We start from the raw sequence: 23,381 nt of genomic DNA, 5'->3' as shown, positions 1-23,381 counted from the left end.
ACTTTGGCCCTGAGAAGAGAAAGGTTAGCTTCTGAAAAATGAATAAAAGGCTTCATTCTCTCCAAAGAGTTTGTGGAAGGAGAGACAGTTTAGAAAAGTCTAGAAAGAAGGCTGACCATTTCCGGCGAGCACAGTGAGCCCTTTTACGCTGCCTCTGTCCCTGTGGCATGTTCCCCTGAGTGGCCCAGGAGTACCCATCCTGCTGCTTCTCTGAGGAAGGCTCCGTGACCTCATGCTAGCCTGTGTGCCTGTGACACAGTCTGCATTTTCCTGAGCGTGAGCTGGACTGGAGGGGTCATTGGGTGGTCCACTCTGCACATCAGTAAGAGGACCGGTGCAGAAACGGGCTCGCGCCCCTTTCTTTTGCAGAGAGGATCTAAGCATCATGCCCACCGGGGGACCCCCTGCCCGGGATGGCGCCCCCTGGGGGGCCCTGGGCTTCCATCTGGCAAACAGTGTTCTGTCTGAGCAGCCACCCAACGCCTCCATCTCATTCTTCCCAGGCTCAGCTTTTCTGAAGAGTACACGACATTTTGTCAGAATTGTAGTACAGTTTATCTGTGAGCTGCTCTGGGGTGACACTGGTCGTTGACTGCGTTTTTCCTAAGTGCCGGCCTCCGTCTGTTCTTAGGGCCGTCTGTCGCGTCCCAGATTCAGGAAGGTGACTACTTCCTTTTACCTCCTTGGCGGCTGCTTCGTATTCCATGCCATTTTCTTCTCCCGACTGTCGCGCGCGTGCGCACACGTGTGCACGCGTGTGCACGCGTGTGTGTGTGTGTGTGTGTGCGCACGCACGCCTTTACAGTGTGTTATAATGACGTGATCGCTGCGTGTCTACTGATGGCTTTTCTTTCATTCCACTATTTTTTATTTTGACTGCCGCTTTCTGTGAGCCATCAGTGGCAGCATTATGCAGTTAATGGATTAGTTGGTGCCTAAAGATAGCCAGAGCCCTCACGCAAGCCACGCAGAAGCCTGTGTGGTCCCTTAGCAGCCAAGGCAAACCAACTTGCCAGACATTTTACATGTAGGGCCTGGTGGATATGAACCCTAATGAATCAGAAAATAGGTAGTGGCTTCCCTCAAAGCAGAGCTCATTACCGGGCCTGGGGTCCAGTGATTGGTGAGAATCCATTCAGTTCTAACGCCAGAAAGGCTCCAGCAGAGAAATGGTGTCGAACACATTTTTGTTTGTGTGTGTGTGTTCCCTCCCCTCCCCACAAAAGAAGAAAAATGCTCTCCTTTAGCCTGTGTGTGATGTAAGTGCCCCCGGCTTGGGGATCTTACATGTGTTATTTAATTTATTTATTTAAAGGCAAAGAGGATTTTTTTTTTTTTTTGGCTGTGTTGGGTCTTCGTTGCTGCGTGCGGGCTTTCTCTAGTTGCGGTGAGCGGGGGCTACTCTTCATTGCAGTGGCTTCTCGTTGCAGAGCACAGGCTCTAGGCGCATGGGCTCAGCAGTTGTGGTGCACGGGCTTAGTTGCTCCACGGCATGTGGGATCTTCCCGGACCAGGGCTCGAACCCGTGTCCCCTGCATTGGCAGGCGGGTTCTTAATCACTGCGCCACCAGGGAAGCCATTACGTGTTTTACTGAAGCAGATTCTCTAGGACCTTTGATGTTTATAGCTTTTTAAAAAATAGACTTTATTGTTGGAAGTAGTTTCAGGTTTACAAAACATTGAGCAGAAAGTACAGAGAGTTCCCAGATGCCTGAAGTTTCCCCTGTTATTAAAATCTTGCATTTTTGTGGTTTACTTGTGACAATTGATAAGCTAAATGGATACATGGTTATTAACTAAAGTCCATACTTCACATTAGGGTTTACTCTGTGCTGTACATTCTGTGGTTTTCATAAATGTGTAATAGCACGCATCCAGCCTCCCAGTGTCCTAGAAACTAGTTTCCCCACCCACAAAATCCTTCCTGCTTCATCTATCGGTACTCCACCCCACACCCCTGGCAACCGCTGATCTGTTTCCGTCTCTGTAGTTCTGCCTTTTCCGGAATGTCCTGCAGTTGGACTCCTATAGTATGTAGCCTTTTCAGACTGGCTTCTTTCACTTGGCAACATGCGTTTAAGGTGCTGCCGTGTCTTTTTGTGGCTTTGAGAGCTCATTTCTTTTTAGCCCTAAATAACATGCCGTAGTTCTTTCAGGCACACATTTTAAGACCCCAGGGGAGGAGGGCAAGTGGGATAGACCCGTGTGCCCCAGACCTGCCCTGGTTACCTGCTGCATGGGTCCCGTGGAGGCCCTGGGAGCCAAGCGACAATGCGAGAAGAACCTAGCTCATCCGTCACTTGGGGTTTGTGTTTGGAGGTGTCTCTGCGCGGGGATGTGGGTTCAATGAAACAACTTCCACCAAAGACTGAGTCAGGCTTAGCGCGAATGTGATGAAATGTTTTAAATAGAACACTCACCGACGCTCTTACACTCGATTGAAGAGGTGTGACTTTTTATTAATGATCTTTCAACGTCGAAGTGAATGGGGCTCTCCATCAGCCCCTCCGTCTTTGTTCCAGGGTTCTCTGATTTTCTTGATGTGTGGAATGTGGTTGTGCAAACTGGCCTTCGAGGAAAGCAGACTGGCTTTTCTCTGCAGGTGAAACGGACCAAGAACTTCACTTGCAGACAAAGTTAGGGATTCCCAATGTAATCATTTCACCAAGAGCAAGACGTCATCACTGAAACCCAGCTTCTGAGCGATGTCCTTGCTCCCAGATGCAGGCAGAATTTGTACATTTGTGATAGGCTCAAGCAAAGACGTTTTGTAAAACAGATGCCCTTCGCATATGTGAAAACAGGGATTCTCGTGAAGGAAAATGGAGACAAAGTTAAGCAACAGACCTTTTGTTTTCTTTATAGCTTGCTTTTGGTGATACGTACATATGTGTGTATATACGTACATATGTGTGTATATAGACATAGCACCAATCTACCATTGAAAAGTACAACCAAACAGCATAAGTATGCGTATATGCATGCATTGTTTAGATACAGTAGTCTTTAACTAAGTAGCTAAAGGAATTTTGCTGAACACAGGAAGGTGACATGGAATAAATAATTATCAGCCCAGCAGTGAGGATGTGTTGCCTCCCTGTCTTGGTTTCTTCATCCTGAATGGAAGCTGGAGGTGATCGTTTTAGAGGAGTTGGTTTAGCGGGGCTGGAGGGAGGGAGGGGAGGGCAGGTTTCTCTCTGGAGCAGTGGTGAGCGACGGGCGTGCCTGCAGCAGCCGGAGGAGGGCGGGAAAAGGGCACAGGAGGATGGGAGGTGATCACTCCTAAAAAAGAGAGGTGCTGGATACAAGACATCCAGAGATGAAAGGCAGAGGGGCCTCAAGCTGACACCAGGACAAAGGCTCTTCATGCTCCCATTTCATCTTCCAGACTGCTTAAAGTGTTTGGAAAAGGATATATTTATGGGATGAAAAAAAATGGACTGTGTCGAGCTGCCAGGAGTTATGTAACATGCTTTGACTTTATATGGTACTGCCCCCATGAGTTTATTTTCATTGGAGTTTAATCTGTCTGAACCCCCACAAGATCATAAAGTGAATTAATGGTTATTAGCATGGCTGAAAGAGCAAAAAGGAACCTCAAGATTGGAGAGAAAGTAACTGAAGTGTGATTCAGTGAAATCAGGGTGAGCTCAGCATCTGACTGACGGGGGAACGTGGAGTGAGGCAGCTGTGCCTCACCCAGGAAAGCTGTCTGTTGGGGGCTGAGCAGCAAGACCCAGGGAGGGCGCAGCCCCTCTCCCTGGGGAGGATTGTAAGCCCAGTTTAGTCCTGGCTGGTGGCAGCAAGGCCAGGCAGAGCCTCTCCGGCGTCTAAACATTGACCTCTGTTGGCCAGTAGTGCCATTGCGGCGTTTTTGACACGTGGAAGGCATAGTCTTTCCGATTTGTACTGAGCACCTGTTACATGCCAGGAAGTATTCTGTACCCTGGGGATAGAACAACAAGCAAAGCAGGCAATATCTCAGCCCCCACGGAACATATAGTCTTAAGGGAGTTTATGGGAAGAGGTGAAACAGACAAATATGGAAGTAAACAAAATAATGCATCGAAAGATAATAAGCGCTATGGGAAAAAAGTAAAGCAGCCTAGTGGGGGTGGGGAAGATAAGGATGGAGGGTAGTTTTTTTTGTTTGTTTGTTTGTTTTTTTTTGCGGTACGTGAGCCTCTCACTGTTGTGGCCTCTCTCATTGCGGAGCACAGGCTCCGGTCGCGCAGGCTCAGCGGCCATGGCTCACGGGCCCAGCCGCTCCACGGCATGTGGGATCTTCCCAGACCGGGGCACAAACCCGTGTCCCCTGCATCGGCAGGCGGACTCTCAACCACTGCGCCACCAGGGAAGCCCGGAGGGTAGTTATTTTAAATAGGCGGTCGGTGACGCTGTCTCTGAGAAGGGGAACGGGAGGACACAGGGCAGAACAGACTCCACATGGAGGGAATAGCAGATGCACAGACCCAGAGGCACGAGTGTTTTGGAGTGAAAGGACCAACAGGGAGACCAGTGTCACTACAGTGCAGGGAGGAGGGGGTGGGATGCAGACCACGCCAGGCTTATTCACGGAGGCTTTTTCTCCCTGTGAGAGAAGCTGGCTTGGCCAGGACTGTGGAGGTGGAAGCAGTGAGAAATGGTCTCATTCTAGCTGTAGTTGGAAGAGAGAACCAATGGGATTTGCTTGTAATTTGGATGTGTGTGGTCTGGGAGAAGGAGTCGAGTAAAGTATGATGCCCAGGCCGTTGACCTGAACCCTGGAACAATGGGGACGCTGCCCCTAGAGGTGGGGAGGAACCCAGGAGGCGCCAGTGGGCAGGGGAATATGAAGAGGTCTGTTTGGGACACGTTAAGTTTGAGTTGCCCGTAGATATCCAAGTGGGCATCACCAGGTAACATGGTTGCCAGTGTCCACGAATGCCCTGGTGAAGTCACTTGTTTTGCATACATGTTCTGGCTCCTCACTGAAGGCAAGTACTAGGTCTTAAACAGTAAGTCCCTAACACTTCGCAGGTGCTCAGTGTTAGATTTTGAACTTTATTAAAACTGCAAAACCTCAAGTGTGAACACAATAATATTTCTCAGCACCCAGAGGGAGACCCACATGGACCTCAAATTCAACTAATTCAGACTCATTTCTGGTTTAAAGTGACATCGTGTCACAAAATCCTACCATCAAGATAGTACCCGTTGGCATTGACAACATGTTTTGAGGCAGATAACGTTCCTCTCCAAGGGAGTTTCAAGAGGACAGACCCAACCATTTTTCTCACCGAAAAATCTGTCGGTAGGATTTGTTCATTAACTGTTAATGATCAGTTAATCTTTAAGAATGTTTATGTCCTTCTGACAAACCTAAATACGAAATTGAAATAGATTTATTATGACTTACTTTCGTGTGCTTATTTGAGATATGTGCAACAAGAGTTTAACTTTTACTAATGAAAGGGCAAAAACTTACTTTAGTTCACATATATGCAGACCAAAAAAAAAAAAAGTGCATTATCTAGATAATTCAGGCTACATAATTAGGGTGGGAAGAATATTCGTGAGGATAAATATTAGCAAGGGTAAATAATTAGGAGAAAAATAACATGTGGCCTGAGCCATCCAGTCCACTGCTTACAATGATCAGATTTACCTGAATCTTTTGCTCCTGATCTGTGTGGACCCAGCTGAGGGGGTGACATTCTTTTCCCAGAAGGGCAAATCACTTCTGGGAGAAGACAAGCCAGAATTTAGGAGGAAGGGACCAAAGGCAAGCCTTTGGAGTGACAGAGAAAATTTGCCCAAAGTTCTCTAGGTTAAAATAAATCCCATTATTGGGCTTCCCTGGTGGCTCAGTGGTTGAGAGTCCGCCTGCCGATGCAGGGGACGCGGGTTCGTGCCCCGGTCCGGGAGGATCCCACATGCCGCGGAGTGGCTGGGCCCGTGAGCCATGGCCGCTGAGCCTGCGCATCTGGAGCCTGTGCTCCGCAACGGGAGAGGCCACAACAGTGAGAGGCCCGCGTACCCCCCAAAATAAATAAATAAATCCCATTATCATTGGCTCTTTGCAGCGCTCTCATGTATTCTCTCTCATCACTTTTCTTTCATGAAGTTTTAAGTAGGCTGTTCAAGCTATCGACCGTCTCACAGCATTTAATTCTAAGACCTGCCTTCATAGTTCGGGGAATAATGAAGGGCTTTCAAAATGCCCCAAAGTATGGTGAATGTAATGGGGAGGATGTGCATCTATATCACAGCTTACAGAGTCATCAGTAAGGTTACTTGTCACAAAGGCTTTGAAGCCATTTCTTCTTAGTGAGTCTGCAGATACTTGGCAACATGTGAAAGTCTTCGAATAGATTTGTATACAGTAGAAGTTATTTTCAGAACATGAATATTGGCTGCTCTGAGGAATGTGTATAATATGGCTCACACAGCGAGAACTTGTTCGTTAGTGGGTGTTGGGCTGTCAGTGAGACTCTGCCCAAGAGCAGGGGATCATCTAGGAAATGCAGACAAACAGTCGCCACTTGAAGTAGGATTTGTTCCCTCTGCTCAGTGTATGATGTTAATGGCTTTAAGAGGTTTGGGACAGGGTTTATGGAGCCAGCTCCAGGTTGGTCCTCCCACTTGGAACTCAGTTGGCATCCCCATCCGATACTATTACTTGTAAGTATATTTGTACGTATGTACATGCAAATATATATGTGTGATGTGAATGTAGTTCTGTATCAGCCTCATGACACTTATATAGAGAGACTTGATTTGCATAGTAGATGTAATAAGGGTGATGCTATTTCACAACTTTTTGTATCAGGAAAAAAAATCCATGACCTCCGGTCATTGGATCCTATTTATTTCAAGTAACATTCCCCACTTTTGGAGCAGTGGAAATGTTAAGGTCGTGTCTTCTGATGGTATTACAATACCTTTGTTCACAGGGGCAGAGATCAGGAACATAGGAAAAAGAAAATGGGTTTGGGGGCCAAAGAGACAGGGATTAAATTCCAACTCCATCAGTATATAGTCATGACGTTAGGCAAGTGATTTAATCTCTCTGAAACTATAGTTCCTTATTTGTAAAATTAGAACAACAGTATTTTTCTCACTTAGTATATTGTATCAAACAAAATGCTTTTTGTAAAGTGGGTACCTGAATGTTTGACATAGTAGAAACTCAAAAATTTTTCGTTCTCTTTACGTTAAGATAACCCAGAACAATGAAACTTCCCCCTGATAACATGCACATTTATATGGACTCATGCTCACATACACACTATAGTAATAGGCTTCCATATAAATTCATTCTAGTTGTTTTTTCTAAAAACACTTAGGTCTTCTATGGAGTAAATAAAGTATACCATTCAAAAAGTGTACCTAAAACTGGATTAATCATAGTTATCAAAAAAAGATAAAACGGTTAAGTAGAAAAGCCACAATCCATGGAAATTACATGGAAATTCACTACATTTAAAGTGGGATATTTTAATTATTTATGTTTCTGTATGTGTGCCTGTGTATGAAATTCAACAGAACATTTTCAGTATTCTTGTATTTAGTCAATACAGTCAGCTCTGCATATCTGTGGATTCCACATCTGCGGATTCAACCAACCACAGGTTGAAAATATTTATGGGCAAAAAATTCTAGAAAGTTCCGAAAAGCAAAACTTGAATTTCCTCAAACTTGAATAGTTCCCAGGCAACTATTCACATAGCATTTACATTGTATTTTAAGTAATGTAGATGATTTAATGTATACAGAGGATGTGCGTAGGTTATACGCAAATACTGTGCCATTTTATATAATGGACTTGAGCATCCTTGGATTATGGTGTACTTGGAGAGTCCTAGAACAAATCTCCTGTGGATACTGAGGGACAACCATATTACTTTAATTTGCTCACACATCTACCATTTTCATTGTTCTTTATTCCTCCCTGCATCTGCACACTTCCATCTAGATTCATTTTTCCTCTACCTGAAGAACTCTATAGTATTTTCTTTAATGCAGATCTGTTGATGGTGAATTCTCTCAGTTATTATTTATCTGAAAAAATGTCTTTATTTTGCCTTCATTCTTGAAGGATCTTTTTGCTCAGTGTAGAAGTCTTGGTTGGCAGTTCTTCTTCAATACTTTAAAGATATTCCATTGTCTTCTAGCTTCTATTATTTTTATTGAGAAGTCAACTATAAATTTAACTCTTGCTTATTTGGAGGTAATGTATATTTTGTTCTGGGGGCTTTTAAGATTTTCTTTTCCTGACTTTGATTTTTACAGCAGTTAAACTATGACCTGCTGAGGTGAGAATTTCCTTTTATTTTTCCTGCTTGGGGTTTCGACCTTCTTGCATCTGTGGTTTATTGTCTCTTATCAGTATCAGAAAATTCTTAGCCATTATCTTCTCTCTCTCCTCCTTGTAGGATTCAAATTATGTGTCTGTTAGGTCTTCTCAATGAGTCTTCTATGTCTCATACCCTTTCTTCTGTATTAGCCATCCTTCTGTCTTTATGTTTTATTCTGTATAGTTTCTTCTAAATCTCTATAATTAAAAAATCCAGTTCACTAATTCTCTCTTAAACCATGTTTATTCTGTGGTAAAATCCATTGCATTCTTGATTTTAGTGGCTGTATTTTTTTTTATTCTAGAATTTCCATGGATCTTTTAAAAAAATAGATTCTAGTTCTCTATCAGAATCCTCAACTTTGTCTTTGATCTCCTTAAATATTGTAAACATAGTCATTTTAAAGTCTACATCTGGTGACTCTATATTAGAAGCCCCTGTGGGTCTGTGTATATTATCTGTTGTTTCTGCTGGTTTTTATTCATCTCGTCTGCTCATGGACCTCCTCCCCCTTTTTTAATTGAACGTCTTTTATTTGAAAAGTTGTGGAAATAATTCAAGACCTTAATTTAATTTTAGGGATGAATGAGATGATTAAAATCTGAGCTTCAGACATTGAGAGGAACTGTCTGCTTCTGCTTCACCTTATTTCTAGAATTCAGTGCTTTGAGGGAGTACCCTCCTGTGGCTTACCCTGAATTCCATTCCCCTGCCTGCTGAAACCCACCTCCCATGCTCTTGAGATTACCCAAAGCTCACTTTAACTGCCCCACTTTGGAATGTACAGATATCCTTAGGGGGAAATAGCATCAAACACCAGGTTCAAATGTCTGGCCAACACCCTTGCCTGATCCTGACCCAATGACTTTTTTACTGGCATATTTTGTGTCTACTGCCATAAGAAAAACATTTCTTTTACATTTTGTCCAGAGTTTTTTTTGTTTAGAGTATTTCGTGGTCCTCATCAGGAAGGTTGGTCCAAATTACCTGGTCTACTGCATCTACAAAAGCCATTGAAAACTGACTGTTTAAAACTACTTCATTCTTCTCTTTTTCTTTTTTATATAGCATAAAGTTGAAGAAATTAAATTTCTATGAAAATTAAACTGTTCAAACCTCAAGGGCATTTCAACTTGATTTAATGGCGGTAGTAATACTTGCACTAGAAGTTTGCAAATCCCTACACAGACCACCTCCTTGCCTTTGTTCACATAACCCTACTTCCAGGAATGTCTTCTCCTTGCAATCATTCCTCTCTCCTCCAGTCCCATTGTTTTTTAAAACTCAGCACAGTGTATCCTCATCCCAAAAGACTTCCTTACTCACCTCTTCCATGCCTTTCCTCTGCCCTCCAACAGCTTAATCCTGTGCAGAGCATTAGAGCCCCACTCTGTGACCACACTCGCCACATTGATCGGCAGTTATCGTTCATGTGCCTCTTTTGCCCATTGGATTGTGAACTCCTTTGTGACCAAGACTATTGTTTTCAATTTATTGAAATTCATCACAGTGAATGGCACATAGTGGCCTAGAGAAAACGGCAGGTATTGAAAGGATACTGGGCTTCCCCTGCTTTTGATATTTGTTTTTCAAACAAAAGAGAGACTGATTTGAGTACCTGCGGCTTGCCCATGTGGATGGGCCAAGCCCTTGAGCTGTCTGTATTCATTTCACCCTCAAACCCCTCCAAATCCTGCCCATCCCTGGGGTCCTGGGAAAGCCCTCCCTGCTTTCTCCAGCCCTCCCTGATTCTGCTCCCCTAAATTCCGAGAGTACGCATTCATTTATCCAGTAAATATTAAGTTTCAACCATGTGCCAGGTACTCTTTTAGGGGCCAGGGACGCAGTGATGAGCACATAAGTGCCTGCCTTATGGGGCTTAAATACAATCTAACTCTGATCCGTATTCAGCCCTGTTATACACGAGAATAGCATCTGTCCGGTGAGCTAATAAGACACAAGAATATACCTTGGGCCTGAGTCACGTGCAGCGCCTAGCCCAGTGCCGAACACTAAGCAGGTGTTCTGTCATCCTTGGGGCTCCACTGACTTGTTTTAATGGAGACCAGCTGTAGAGAGGATACACAGTAAAACGATATTTTGAATACTGAATGGACTTCTACCGGCTTCTACCCAACATCTATATATGGTAAGTACAGGTACAGCAGAAAGTTACGAACCTCATTTGCATCTGTTGGTGGAGGAGGTTTGGGGAACTGAGTCTTATTTTTTTCCATTCACCTATGCGTATGTATGTCTGTGTACGTGTAATGTATACAATAAAACAAGAATAAAATGTCTTCATTTCTTCCTTCCCTTCCCTCTCCCTGTCTCTCACTGTTCCCACAGGTCAGCGTGGAAGTTTTGGTAGAGTATCCTTTTTTTGTGTTTGGACAGGGCTGGTCATCCTGTTGCCCGGAGAGAACCAGCCAGCTCTTTGATTTGCCGTGTTCTAAACTCTCCGTTGGGGATGTCTGTATCTCGCTCACCCTCAAGAACCTGAAGAATGGCTCTGTTAAAAAGGGCCAGGCCGTGGATCCCGCCAGTGTCCTGCTGAAGCACTCAAAGACCGACGGCCTCGCGGGCAGTAGACACAGGTACGCCGAGCAGGAAAACGGGATCAATCAGGGAAGTGCCCAGATGCTCTCTGAGAATGGGGAACTGAAGTTTCCAGAAAAAATTGGATTGCCTGCCGTGCCCTTGCTCACCAAAATAGAACCCAGCAAGCCCGCGGCCACGAGGAAGAGGAGGTGGTCGGCGCCGGAGAGCCGCAAACTGGAGAAGTCGGAAGACGAGCCACCTTTGACTCTTCCTAAGCCTTCTCTCATTTCTCAGGAGGTTAAGATTTGCATTGAAGGCCGCTCTAATGTAGGCAAGTAGAGGCCGTGTGGGGAAAGGAAATCTGGCCCTCCTTTATCATTTGTATCCAGATTACTGTACTGTAGGCTAAATAACACAGTATTTACATGTTATCCTCTTACTTTAGGGTTCTGTTATAACCTTGTCCTTAGAGTTACAGCGGGGGTTGGGCAGGAGATGGTGCATATGCTTTTTCCACGCGTGTCTCTCAGTGGGGTGGGCAGGCAGGGGCTGGGGCAGGTCCAGCCCGGGCTCTGGGCGGGCGTCCTGGTGGAAATGAACGTGGCCCCACGGTGCCTGCCTTTTCTAGCAGTGCAGATGCACCCATGGGGTGCCGACTTCTCCCGGTTTCAGGACAACGGGCTGCAGGGGGTGCGTGCGTGCGTGCAAGTGAGGGTGCCCGGGTGCCACGGCAGGTGAGGGTCTCTTTCTCTCTGCCTCGCTCTCTCTTGCTCTCAGCACGGGATTGGAGGTCCAGGGGAATGTCCTCATGAGGTTCTCACGTGCAAAATCAGCATCAGGACCCCAGGTTCAGGGCATCCCAGAGAGGCCGTCAGACAGCAGATGGAAAACTAACCGTGTAAAAGAACATTTTTTTTCCTCCAACATATTTTACAATAAAAGCGACTTTTAATCATAGAGATATATATTCCCCCCATGGGGCCTGACTGCACTGATATTTTTTTAAATATGGGATTTCGTTTCTGCTTTACTAGTGCAGTGATGTCTCCAGGGCATCGTGGTGGGCAGGGCAGCCCCCGCTGCCATCGCTCCGCACCCGGGGGGGTGGGCAGCAGGGGTGGCGGAGAGTGAAACCCACCCTGGTCTCTGTGCAGTGTTAGGAAAACCAATCAGGTTAATCGCATTGACTTCACTCCCAAGAGAAAGACACAAGAGAGCCGCGGAAGCTCTTCACATTGGGTTTGCAAATCTTCTGTCTTTTAACTCTAGTACTGTTTATAGTTCATGACTATGGACAACTCGGGTGCCACTTTTTTCAGATTCCAGTGTGACGTGAGGAATTAGATTTTGAAGATGAGCATATATATTACTATCTCTAAGCACTTAAAATACTGTTCACACTTTATTACCAAGCATCTTGGTCTCTCATTCAACAAGTACTGTATCTCACTTTAAACTCTTTGGGAAGAAAAACTAAGTTGCTTTCTTTTTTTTTCAACACTGTAACTACATTTCAGCTCTGCAGAGTTTCTCACGGAGCAAGATGTTGAAAGTTTCAATGTGGTTTAATGGGATGAATGTGAATTTTGAACTAGTATGTGACAATGAATGACCACCAAGTACAGCCTGACAGGAGGCACTCTTCACTTTGATGTTTGAGAAGGAATTAAAAGCATATGCAGAGCTGGCAGAGGAACTGAGAGGAAAGGGATGGAAAAAAGAATACTCACTTTTGTCCAGTGTTTTTCTTTTTAAGACGAACTTTTAAAGAACCTTGCGATTTGCACATCTTGAGTTTATAATTTGTGTGATATTCCTGCAGTTTTTATCCAATAACATTGTGGGAAAGGTTTGGGGGACTGAACGAGCATAAATAAATGTAGCAAAATTACTTTCTAACCTGCCTAAACTCTAGGCCATTTTATAAGGTTATGTTACTTTCAGAATTCATTTTGGTCTTCTTACCGCATCTGTCACATAAAACCAGGTCTTAGCAGGACAACTCTGAGAATTTTCTTCAGATTCATTGAGAGAGTTTTCCATAAAGACGTTTATGTATGTGAGCAAGTTTTTTTTTTTTTTAAAAAAGAAAACGATTACTTTGTTGTTGTTACTGATGTTATTTTCAGAATGACTTTTATTTTTCCATCTGAAATCAATTCAAGATTTAATGTTTGGTACAAACCCAGAAAAGGGTATTTCACAGTTGAAACCTTTTATTCCCAGAGATCTGAAATATTGTTTGTGGGTTTTGAGTGTGCATTTTAAAGTGCTTTAAAAAAAAATGTTTTATAAGGAGGGAGAAATTTTTAAATATCCTTACTTGGAATGGCAGCAACTTATCTGAACAAATACCTGATTTTTCTTTTACCATTGAGAATAGTACTTTTTCCATTTCACCAGTTAAAAAAAAATTCTCATGTCAACCCACATTTTGGCTATCTAGTATTCACATTTAGCTCTCCGCAGAACTAATGATTTTTACAAACCGTTTTCTGGGGTGTACCAAAAACATTGGAATAGGTTTAGAATAGCTAGATCCAGTCCTTGACTTTCTTTGATTTTCATTACCCTCTCGGCATGCTAGCGGAGAGCTGGGTGAGTCCATTCTTGCAGTCATATTGCTTATTTAGTGCTGTATTTTTTTAAATGTCTCTGTTCAGAGAACTTGCTTAATCTTCCATATATTCTGCTCAGGGCACTTGCAATTATTAGGCTTTGTTTTTCTTTTTGTTTTGATGGTAAGAGGAATATGGGGCTGCCATTATAGACTTTGTCCTCATCAGTACCACTAATTACAGCAACTCATGTGGACTCAGAGAAACACCCACCACCTTCTGGCTTCTCTCGAGTATCGAACTAACTGGATCCACACCTCCAACACTAAAATGGGAAAACATAACATGGTTTGGAGCAATAGGAACATCATCATCGTTTTTGTGCTTCTATTTCAGGTATAGGAATTATCAAATAATTGGTTCTTTCTAAACATTGTCCCATTTCACTTTCTTCTTTAGCACGTGCAATACTTTCCGTGCCAATAGAGTCTGATCAGTGTGCTCTAGAGGAAGCTCAGACCCTTTTGGCTTTTTCCTTACTCGGTCCCTCTTTCCTGTTCTGGCCAGAGAAGGGCTGGAAGGAAGGAGCCAGGAAGGGGAGGGCCTCCTGCTGCGCGTTTGCCCCGCTGCGGATGCCGAATCCTGGGGCAGGGAGCTTTCTTTCGGGAGCCCTGTCTGCCGCCTTGTTGCAGAAAGAGCAAAGCGAAGGAGGTGGAAGGGGAGAAGGGCACTTCCCCCGTCACCACGAGGAGTAGCGAATGTGCAAGTGCAGACGGGAGGGAGACAGAGTCCTTTCTGAGGCGCACTCTGGAGCAATAGTGCCAGGATCAACCCATGTTCCACGATCTTTTCCGCGAGTGGGCAGGTCTGTGTCCTTGAGACTTCGAGCCGAGCCTCTGGGCGCGGGCAGGAAGCGTGGCCCGCCGTGTGCGCGCCTTCCAAGCGTCCGGCCGGTGGCTACGGAAGGGGCCACCTGCGAACAATGGTCACCACTCCTTTGTGGCAGCTCTCTCTTCAAATAGAACATCCAGAGGACAGGGGCCTCCTCTTGTTTGCAGACACTGGCGAGCCCCAGGGCTCCCAGAGCAGCCTTTGTCACTGCGCCTGCGTAGCCGACCTAACGATGACAGGCATAGAAACCCTTCCGTGCCGCGCAGCTCACGAGGATCAGCCATGTGCCTCTGTACTGTGTCCACTTTGCAATATTTACTGAACCCGTCTTTCGTTCTTCTTTCTTTCCTGTTTTCCATTTTGAAACTAATAACAGCAGGCCTTTTGCGTTTACAGTGGAACACAATCACCAAGAAATTAGTCAGGGCGAAAAGAAAAAAATAACAATTAACCAACAAACATGAACCTCTCTTTATAGGGATTTCTAAATACATAAAATGACTGTTCCTTCCTTAGAATGTTTTAACGTAAGAACTATTTCAGTTTGTCTGGGCCACATTGGGGGTGAGGTGGGGATAGAGATGGATGCCACTTACCTCAAATCTTTTAAAGTGGAAATCCAAAATTGCTTTTTCATTTGGACGTTCAGGATAATTTTCTATGTTGGTCAATTTTTTTGTCTTTTCCAACTCACCCAGTTTGTTCTGGGATGATTTTTTTTTTTTCATTGCTGTCGTCAATCCCATTTCTCACTCTGAATCATGACCCTTTGTGTTTTCTGTTAGGTGAGTGTGTTGGGTTTTGTCCCCCACCGGGAAGTGGCAGCACCCCTCCTTCTCCCCTCTAAGGAACTCTGCGGAACCTTTCACACCTCTAACTCAGGGACGGGGCTGGCGTGTGTGTGGTACACTGATGTGTCCAGAAGCAGCACTTTGACTCTTCTGGAGTAGGGATGTACAACTTCAAGGAATGTTTGGATTTCCTGCATCTTGTGGATTTCTCCTTAGATACTGCATAGATTGCAGTATAATGCTGCATGTTCGAGATGAACAGTAGCTCCTAGTAATCATAAAATCCACTCTTTGCACATAGTTTGATCTTTACTGAAATACGTTGCCAAAATTTATTTTTGTTGTGTAGCTTTGGAATTTTTGTTTTTTTTTTTTTTTAAGGAAACAATCGATAATACCCTTTAACATCTGTGACTACTAAGGAAACCTATTTCATAGAGAGAGAAAAAGAATCTCAAATGCTTTTGAAGACACTAATGCCATGCTATTTCAGATCTGGGTGAAGCAGCAGAGCTCTGTGGACTGAAGGCCAGGCTTTTTGAGCTGTGCTGGTTGTCATGGCCACTGTTTCATGAACTGCAGGCAGCTCAACAAACCATGGTCTGTTTTCTCCTAAAACCCTTTGCACTTCCTATCTCCTGGTCACCCGAGATGATCCCAGGTGTAAAAAGGGCCAGCGGTCTCTGTGGCCCAATCCAGCTTCTTCGGGGTGATGTGAAAGCAAAGGGAATTATGCTTTTTGGTTTTTAAAGTGAAGTGGAGGTCTTTGCTTCCACCTTGTTTTCGACCCAGAATTTCTGAAATAGAGAATTTTAAGAACACATCCAGTAATAACTATACAGAGAATATACTTTTTTATAAAGCACATGCATATGCCATTGTGTTGGGTTGGTTTCCTCTTTTTTTCCATGGACAGTGTTGTGTTTCTGTTGATAGGGAAACTCCAAACTGTTTGCACACCTCTACTCCGGAGCTGAGATTTCTTTTACATAGATGACCTCGCTTCAAATATGTTACCTTACTGATAGGATCTTTTCTTGTAGCACTATACCTTGTGGGATTTTTTTTTTTAATGTACACCTAATTTGAGAAGCTGAAGAAAAAAAACTTTGAAGCACTCACTTTGAGGAGTACAGGTAATGTTTCTAAAAATTGCACAAAAGAAAAATGAATGTCGAAATGATTCATTCAGTGTTTGAAAGATATGGATCTGTTGAAACAATGAGTTTCATACTTGTTTGTAAAAAAAAAAAAACATAAAGGTTGAAAGTTACATGTTTTTTTTGTATATAGAAATGTGTCATGTCTAAATGATCAGATTTGTATGGTTATGGCCTGGAAGAATTACTACGTAAAAGGCTCTTCAACTATACCTATGCTTCCTCTATGTTTCTGTTACATAGAACCCTCTTCTGAGGGAGAGTAACTCTGTATTCTGCAATTTGAGAATACTGTTCATTCCTATGCCGAAAGTACTTCTCTGAGCTCCCTTTCTTAAACTCTTAAGCCATTGCAACTCCTTTTTCTTCAGAGATGATGATTGACATTTTCAGCACTTCCTGTTCCAGTAAACCCAAAGAATATAATTCTGAACAAGAAGTGTTTGTAACAAGGGATCCTAGCTACCAAGAAAACAGGACTCATCACGAGGACACACACACAAAAACGTTCAGCCTTCTTTCCCCCCGACACCTCAGTTCAATGGGGGGGGTGGGGTTAAACAAGGATTTCAGTTGAAATGCCTTGTTTTACTTTGGTTTGGATTTCTTCTTTACTATTAAGAGGCCAAAATAAATGTGGAGCAACTTCTCAGAAGTCATATTCTGTCCAGAAATCAAGTTAGCCAGCAGAAACTGGACAGCTGGGGGGATACTGAGCAAATCTCCCTCTAATTCTTAAATTCAGAATCTCAGCCCTTCCCTTCCCGTTACATGCGACGTTTCTGGTAGCTGACGTTTACCTGTACGATGGCGGGAGGGGACAGCAGCTTCAGTTTTTCATATCCTCATGACTCGCATACAGATGGTTCAGCTGTATTAAAATTAAGTGCTTTTTGGCCAATAGGTAGTATCTATACAGTAACAGTCTCGTAAGAATTCCCGTCACTTTCCTTATCTGAAAGGACTCCAGTCTTCCACTGCAGATAATTGGAGATTTCACCCAGTTTTCTTTCCCTTTAGTTTGTTCGTTTGCTGTTGGGATGGCCGATGAGCCAGTCTCCTTTTCCATGGCCAGTCTGAAGGCCCCCTTTGGAAGCGCTGTTTACAGTCATCCTTGCCGAGGTAACATTCTGTCCTCTGGAATAGCAAAGCTGAGCGGTTACCAAGCTGGGTGTGTAGGTTTCCTCTGCTTCTTACGTGAACCACCTACTCGTAAATCATCCGGTCCAGGAGTGGGGTGAATTCTTTAGTCAGTGAACATTAAACTTGATACCTGTGCATTCAGTTCTGTGAATAACTGCCCTTTTGGCCTTTCGGGGAGGTTTCTTCCTCCTCGGCCTTCACTGCTCCCTGTAAACCCAAATCAGTGTCAGCTGAAAGGCTCCAGTTGAGCCCAGCCAGTATTCGTGGTGGCCTTCGGTTAAGATGAGAGTCCTAATTTCTAGCCAGTGGGGTCCTGGTCCCAGAGCCATCTCTGAGAGTCACACTGTTGCATTTTTTAGTATCAGCTCACGACCCACCAACCTCCCCATCATACGCCTCCCACCGGCCAAGGGAAAAAGAGACACTAGACCTCTGAGGGCACTATCAGACTGACATGGCCAGTACAGAGGAGAACTAGGGAAGGAATGATGTTTTGCACCTTATTGAAAAGAAAATTTTAAGTGCATACATAGTTAAGAGCTTCTATCATGACAGGAGAACTTTTTTCCATATGCGTGCATACTCTCTGTAATTCCAGTGTAAAATATTGTACTTGCACTAGCTTTTTTAAAACGAATATTAAAAACAATGGAAGAGTTCATATTCTATTTTCTAATCGTGGTGTGTCTGTTTGTAGGATACACTCGAGTCTGTTTATTGAATTTTATGGTCCCTTTCTTTGACGGTGCTTGCAGGTTTTCTAGGTAGAAATTATTTCATTATTATAATAAAACAATGTTTGATTCAAAATTTGAACAAAATTGTTTTAAATAAATTGTCTGTATACCAGTACAAGTTTATTGTTTCAGTATACTCGTACTAATAAAATAACAGTGCCAATTGCAAATGTGTCTTTGCCTTGTGTTAGGTCCTCGGAGGAAGACGAGGCTGAGGATATGGTCGTAATTCCTCCCTCTTTCTTAAGCTGCTGTCATCACTGGGTAGGTGTGCGGTGGAGAGGGTGACGTGAGGCATTGCCTTTCCTACTAATTTTGGGGGTGGCGAGAGGGTTGTTGGTCTTGCTTGAGAGGAGATTCTGAGATAAAAGGCATCTGATGTCAATCAGACCTCAGATGATAAATGATAAAAGGCATCATTTCAACATCTGATGTCTTGGCTGGTTCCGTTCATGTTTACTCCTCCTATCTGAGCGTTGCTGTTTGTAAGAGATGAGGTAACTTTTGTTTTTCAACAGTATTTGGCATCTTTGTTGGCTCACAGAGCATTATCCATCCATTTCTGTACAGTTTTGCTGTACACTGGTTAGTTGTCTGAAGGTGGAAAGTTCATTCGTGTTTCCTGTAGTTCATCCCTGTTAGAAACTCAGAGGTTTGCACGGTGCCCAGTCTCAGATAGATGAGGCTCAGCAGTTGCCCCAGAAACTAGTTCCTCCAGGGCCCAAGCAGGTGAAGCCCTCTGCCCGCATCTGCACGCGTGGCTATCAAATCCTTCCAGCCCTAAGGGTTTGCAGAGCTGGAAGAGAGCTCTCGGCATTAAATCCAGAGCTGTCGCTTAGCCCAGGCAGGGACGGGTAACTCCTTTCCTGTTACTGCCTTCTTGCTTCACGGATGGGGACATCTCACCAGGACTCTCCTTTAGGACTTAAGAGTTGAGGTTCCAACGCATTGTGAATGCTAGTGTGTGAGAGAGAGAACGTTGGTGTGTAAACTAGCAGTGATGAGCTGAGCCTTGTAACCCAGACAAGGCTGCCCAGGTCCTCATCCTCCAGAGCGTTCTGGGCAGACGTGGGCAAGTCTGGCGAAGCGGGCTGAACCGCTGCCTTCCCTGCTGTTTGTTTTACTATTAGATGCTAAAGGTCCTGACAAGTTTGGGGTCCGGTAGCTGTGAGACTTACCTGAAGCAGTCATACTGATTAGAGAAAAGCCTTGGCTTCACATGCTGCAACGAGGCAGACCTGGAAACCACCAGAAGCACGGCAGGAGCCCACAGGTGGAGGCGCCTAAGGTGAACGGCATCTAGTCACTGGCACCCACCCCTGCACAGGAAGCCCTGCAGTCAGCAGGCTCCCCCATGCCCACGGCTACTAGAGGCAAGAGATGAACTTGCAGCGGGTAAGGGGCCCTTAGAAGTGAAACCTCTGCTTCAAAATGATCCTGATGAGGTTTTGGCTTCTGCAGTCAGTCACGTTTTCGCTCCCCTAAAAACCAGGTGAGCGAGGGACCTGCCTTCCTGGAAACAAAGAGCAGGTAGTCTGCAAAATCTTTGCACGAGATGGATCAAGCAGGTGCCCATCACCGTGGAGAGGACTGCCCAAAGGGGTGCCGTCGTGTGCTCCAGCCTGATGGGAGAAGGTGACCCCCAAAAGCCAAGACCAGGAGCGTGGAGAACGATGCCATTCTGGAAGTTTCCTTATTGCTTACTGCTCGTCCATTTTAATGGACTTAAGACTTCTCCACTTCTCTCCCTTATTTTGCAAATAATGAATCTCTTGCAGCTAACACACTAGAGGGCTCAAGTGTCAAACACGTCTTCCACAGGAACGGCATGGGGCTTCCACCTCAGACAAGCAGACAGAAGAGGTGGGGTGCTTCCAGCAATGCCCCGCATCTTGATGTTCCACATCCTCTACACCCTCATCTCAAATGTGTAGCCGTTCGTGTTTCTACAAGTATAAGAAGTATTCTGAATGGACTGAGGCGCAAAAAGCATTACGACGGAGTTCAAGTTGCTGGACCTTTAAAGGTATTCTTCTGAGACTAAACTCCGCCCTGCAAGTTCCTGGAGTGCCGTGGTTTGGTTGGATTCCTCACACGGTGTCAGTCACCATGGACATCAGACAATTAATTCGCTCTTACACAGCAGGAGTGTGTGGCTCCTTTGTGCTCCAGGGCCGTCGCTTGTCTTTTCAGAGAACATTTAACTCCCGTATCTGCTGCTTTAGCCTCGTTTAAAAGGAGATAAAGTAAAACACCCTGGGCTGCATACACCTCCCGGTCCTAATATTCAAATAATGCTTCAAAAGAAGTGGCCGGGCATCATCAATTCATCCGTGTTCACGGTTTAGACAAGTGTCACAGTGGACTGCTGTGGGAGCCCTGCCAAGGCCACGGGTCCTTTCTCCAAGGAAGTACCACTGTCACCAATGAACAGACCCTTATACAGTAGTGCCCAGTGGTCCTTCCTGGAAACTGTGACAAGGGGACGGTTCTAGCTCAGATTTTAAACCAGTGCCTTTTAGGAAGGCACTGCTCAAGGTTTTGGTTGCTTTCCAGTGGGACTCTCTACCTGCCAACTTTTCAGTGGATACCTTTCAATAAAAGATCTCATGGAACTTCAAAATAATATTCTGTCTTTGAGAGGCCAACCCGATGAGCCAGAACGGAGGAGGAGAGGGAAGAGATGGGGGAAAACAAACCAAATGAAAACCCAGGACGGGGACAGCTTCCTAGAAGCAGCAGCAATAGAGGACCTGCTCCCAAAAGGCACGTGCAAGGAAGGTGGTGGAAACACGTCACCGCACCTTGGGGGCACCTGCCGGAATCAAATTCTTCAGGTTCACCTGTCAACTGCTTTTGTTCTTTTCCAGCAACCGAAAGCTGGATGGAGGGGATGCCGGTTCCTCTAGCTGTGGTTCCCCCCAGTCTTCCCCTCCCGCCCTCCCCTCCCCAGGTACCTTGACCGCCAAAAGCCAAGCGTGGGAAGAAGGCAGAAAACCCCCAGCTCCCCCGACCACTTGGTCCTGCAAATGCAGACTCCAGCACGCAGGCAAGTCTTCATAGCATTATATTAAAGTGAAACCATTTTCTTAAAAAAAAAAAAAAAAGGAAAGAAAAGAAAAAGGCGTGAGTGTTAGTTTTAACAAGGAGGTTACACGTTCTGGGCAGCTAAGCGCCAACCGCTGACCCAGGAAGTGCCTTGCTTCTGGGATCAGCCGGAACCTCTGCCGTCACAGGAGGAGGGGGATGGGAAAGCAGGCCTGTGCAGACGCTCTGGTGGCTGGAGATCGTCTCATCCTTGATCTCGAGGTTAGCTGAACATGGTGTTGTGCTGCTGGGTCACCCGGATGAACGTCGCCCTCCTGCTGAGCTCTTTGAGTTTGGCGGCCCCTACGTAGGTGCAGGTAGACCTCAGTCCTCCGAGTATGTCCAGAATAGTGTCCTTGACGTCCCCTTTGTAAGGCACTTCCACGGTCTTGCCCTCAGAGGCTCTGGAAGAAAAAGGGAGGTTTTTTCTTTCAATCTGGTTCTTTTCCCTTAAGAAGCCGGCCAGAAGGATTCCCAGCCGTAGCCCAAGGCACTCGGGCAGCGACACGCCACCCTCCAACCCCACGCCCGCATCGGCCTTGCTGCACACGCCACGCAGGTCAGGCCAGCATCTCAGAGGAAGGCACTCCTCCTACCCAAGATGCGTGACCTCGCTGCTGGCTGCCCAGAGCCCGTCAGCAACCCTGGAAGAGTCACAGACCCGGACCGTCACCCCGGAGGGCAACGTCCTCCCCAGCAGTGTGCACTACTCCGTCCCCATCGAAAACCGGCCCCGCCTTGCCAGTCTCTGTTCATGTTGTACACACACCTCCAACTGACCCAGAGCCCCAGCATACCTACGGGACAGCGGAACAGACCTCCTGACCACTGCCCACCAGCGTCTCTCCTGCTTGCTCTCCCTGATCAACAACGGAACAAGCCCAGAGCGTCCCTCCCCAACCCCTGCCAGCTCTCCAGTCGGGGTCAGACAGAGCACCTTCACAGGGGACAAGCCGGAGAGGAGGAGGGAAGGGATGGAGAAAAGGGACAAGTCAAGCACTGCGAGGTGACGTGGAAACTTCCGCTAGTAAGGTTAGTGGCTCCACTCACACGGCCTGTTTTCCCAGGGCCCTTGTTGGGTGCCCCTGCCCCCAGGCCCCAGCTCACCACCCTGCGTCTGCACAAATCACTATGGCTGTTGTCCCGGGCGTGGCGCGGGGCTCCTGAAAGGTGGAACCAGAGCAGAACTAAGGACTTTCTCAGCACCGGAGGCTGCAGGGCTTTGGTTAGCGTCTTCTGAGTTTTCAGGGGGACACTGAGAAATTCAGAAGAGCTGGCACGTGGCACCAACACTAGAGCACATCTGTCCTTGCTGAGTCTAACACTGCTGATTCCACGTCACGTCCCCTTACTGCAAGATGGAGATACAATCCAGACTTGCTTTAGGAGGGACATTACAAGAAGGAGCTCTCCAATCCATGCATCTAAGGGTCAGGCCGTCTGGAAATTTTAACGATTAACTAAATTCTGGAACTTTCTTTAGCTGGTCTCTTCAACTGAAAAAGTAGCATCTCTTGATCAAAAAGTTATTACCTAGAATTTCAAAAGCGTAGTAATTCTTGAGCATTGCAATCTACACCTGCGAGACTACCCTCGGGTGAAATCTAGCAACTTAAACCATCCAGCAGACCAAGGGCTGGCCTAGTTAGTGGCTGGTTTACAGCACCACGTTCACGAAGCCGGCCCCTGGCCACACCCAAGGTGACTGGCGTCACTGCACTCTATGACCAGAGACCAACACGTGCATGTGTGCCTGAAGTGATGGCCCTTTCATCTTTTAAAAGCGGTTTCCACGGCCTTCCCGAGGCTTACTGGACATCCTCCAGTTCCTCAGCATTGCTTCTTTGCAAAGTGGTGATGGCATCTTTTACAAGTCACTTATCGTTGATGCCCAAGTCTTCTCATCTGTAAAATGAAGGGCTCTGATCTGTCTCCCAAGGACAGCAAGAGAACTAAGTGGGTAATGAGTGGGAAAGAACTAGTAAAGCATAAATAACTCTGCCTTAATTAAATACAACATCAAAGACGGAGAATCATTCTCAGGAAGACATCAGGTGCTGGGAGGGAGGGAGACAGACAGAGACAGACCTAGAGAGAGAAAACACAGATGCAGCCTACAGGGCTCAGGCTGCCT

At 45.6% G+C, this 23,381-nt stretch overlaps 2 protein-coding genes across 4 annotated transcripts in view; one reads left to right on the top strand and one right to left on the bottom strand.

The window, feature by feature from the left end:
• ATXN1 (ataxin 1) overlaps window positions 1-17,319 on the top strand; it is a 245,872-nt gene extending 228,553 nt beyond the window's left edge. For all 3 annotated transcript variants that reach the window (XM_060023597.2, XM_060023599.2, XM_069541081.1), the window contains one exon: window positions 10,689-17,319. In XM_060023597.2, coding sequence (XP_059879580.1) covers window positions 10,689-11,219 — 531 coding nt within the window. In that variant the 3' untranslated portion in view covers window positions 11,220-17,319. The remainder of the gene's footprint in view (window positions 1-10,688) is intronic.
• A 3,895-nt stretch (window positions 17,320-21,214) lies between these two features.
• Window positions 21,215-23,381, bottom strand: part of GMPR (guanosine monophosphate reductase) — a 40,396-nt gene continuing 38,229 nt past the window's right edge. The window contains exon 9 of the mRNA XM_060023603.2: window positions 21,215-21,651. Coding sequence (XP_059879586.1) covers window positions 21,471-21,651 — 181 coding nt within the window. The 3' untranslated portion in view covers window positions 21,215-21,470. The remainder of the gene's footprint in view (window positions 21,652-23,381) is intronic.

This window comes from Delphinus delphis, chromosome 10 (genome assembly GCF_949987515.2).
Source record: "Delphinus delphis chromosome 10, mDelDel1.2, whole genome shotgun sequence".
Lineage (NCBI taxonomy): Eukaryota > Metazoa > Chordata > Mammalia > Artiodactyla > Delphinidae > Delphinus > Delphinus delphis.
This window is presented reverse-complemented; position numbering and strand designations above follow the sequence as displayed.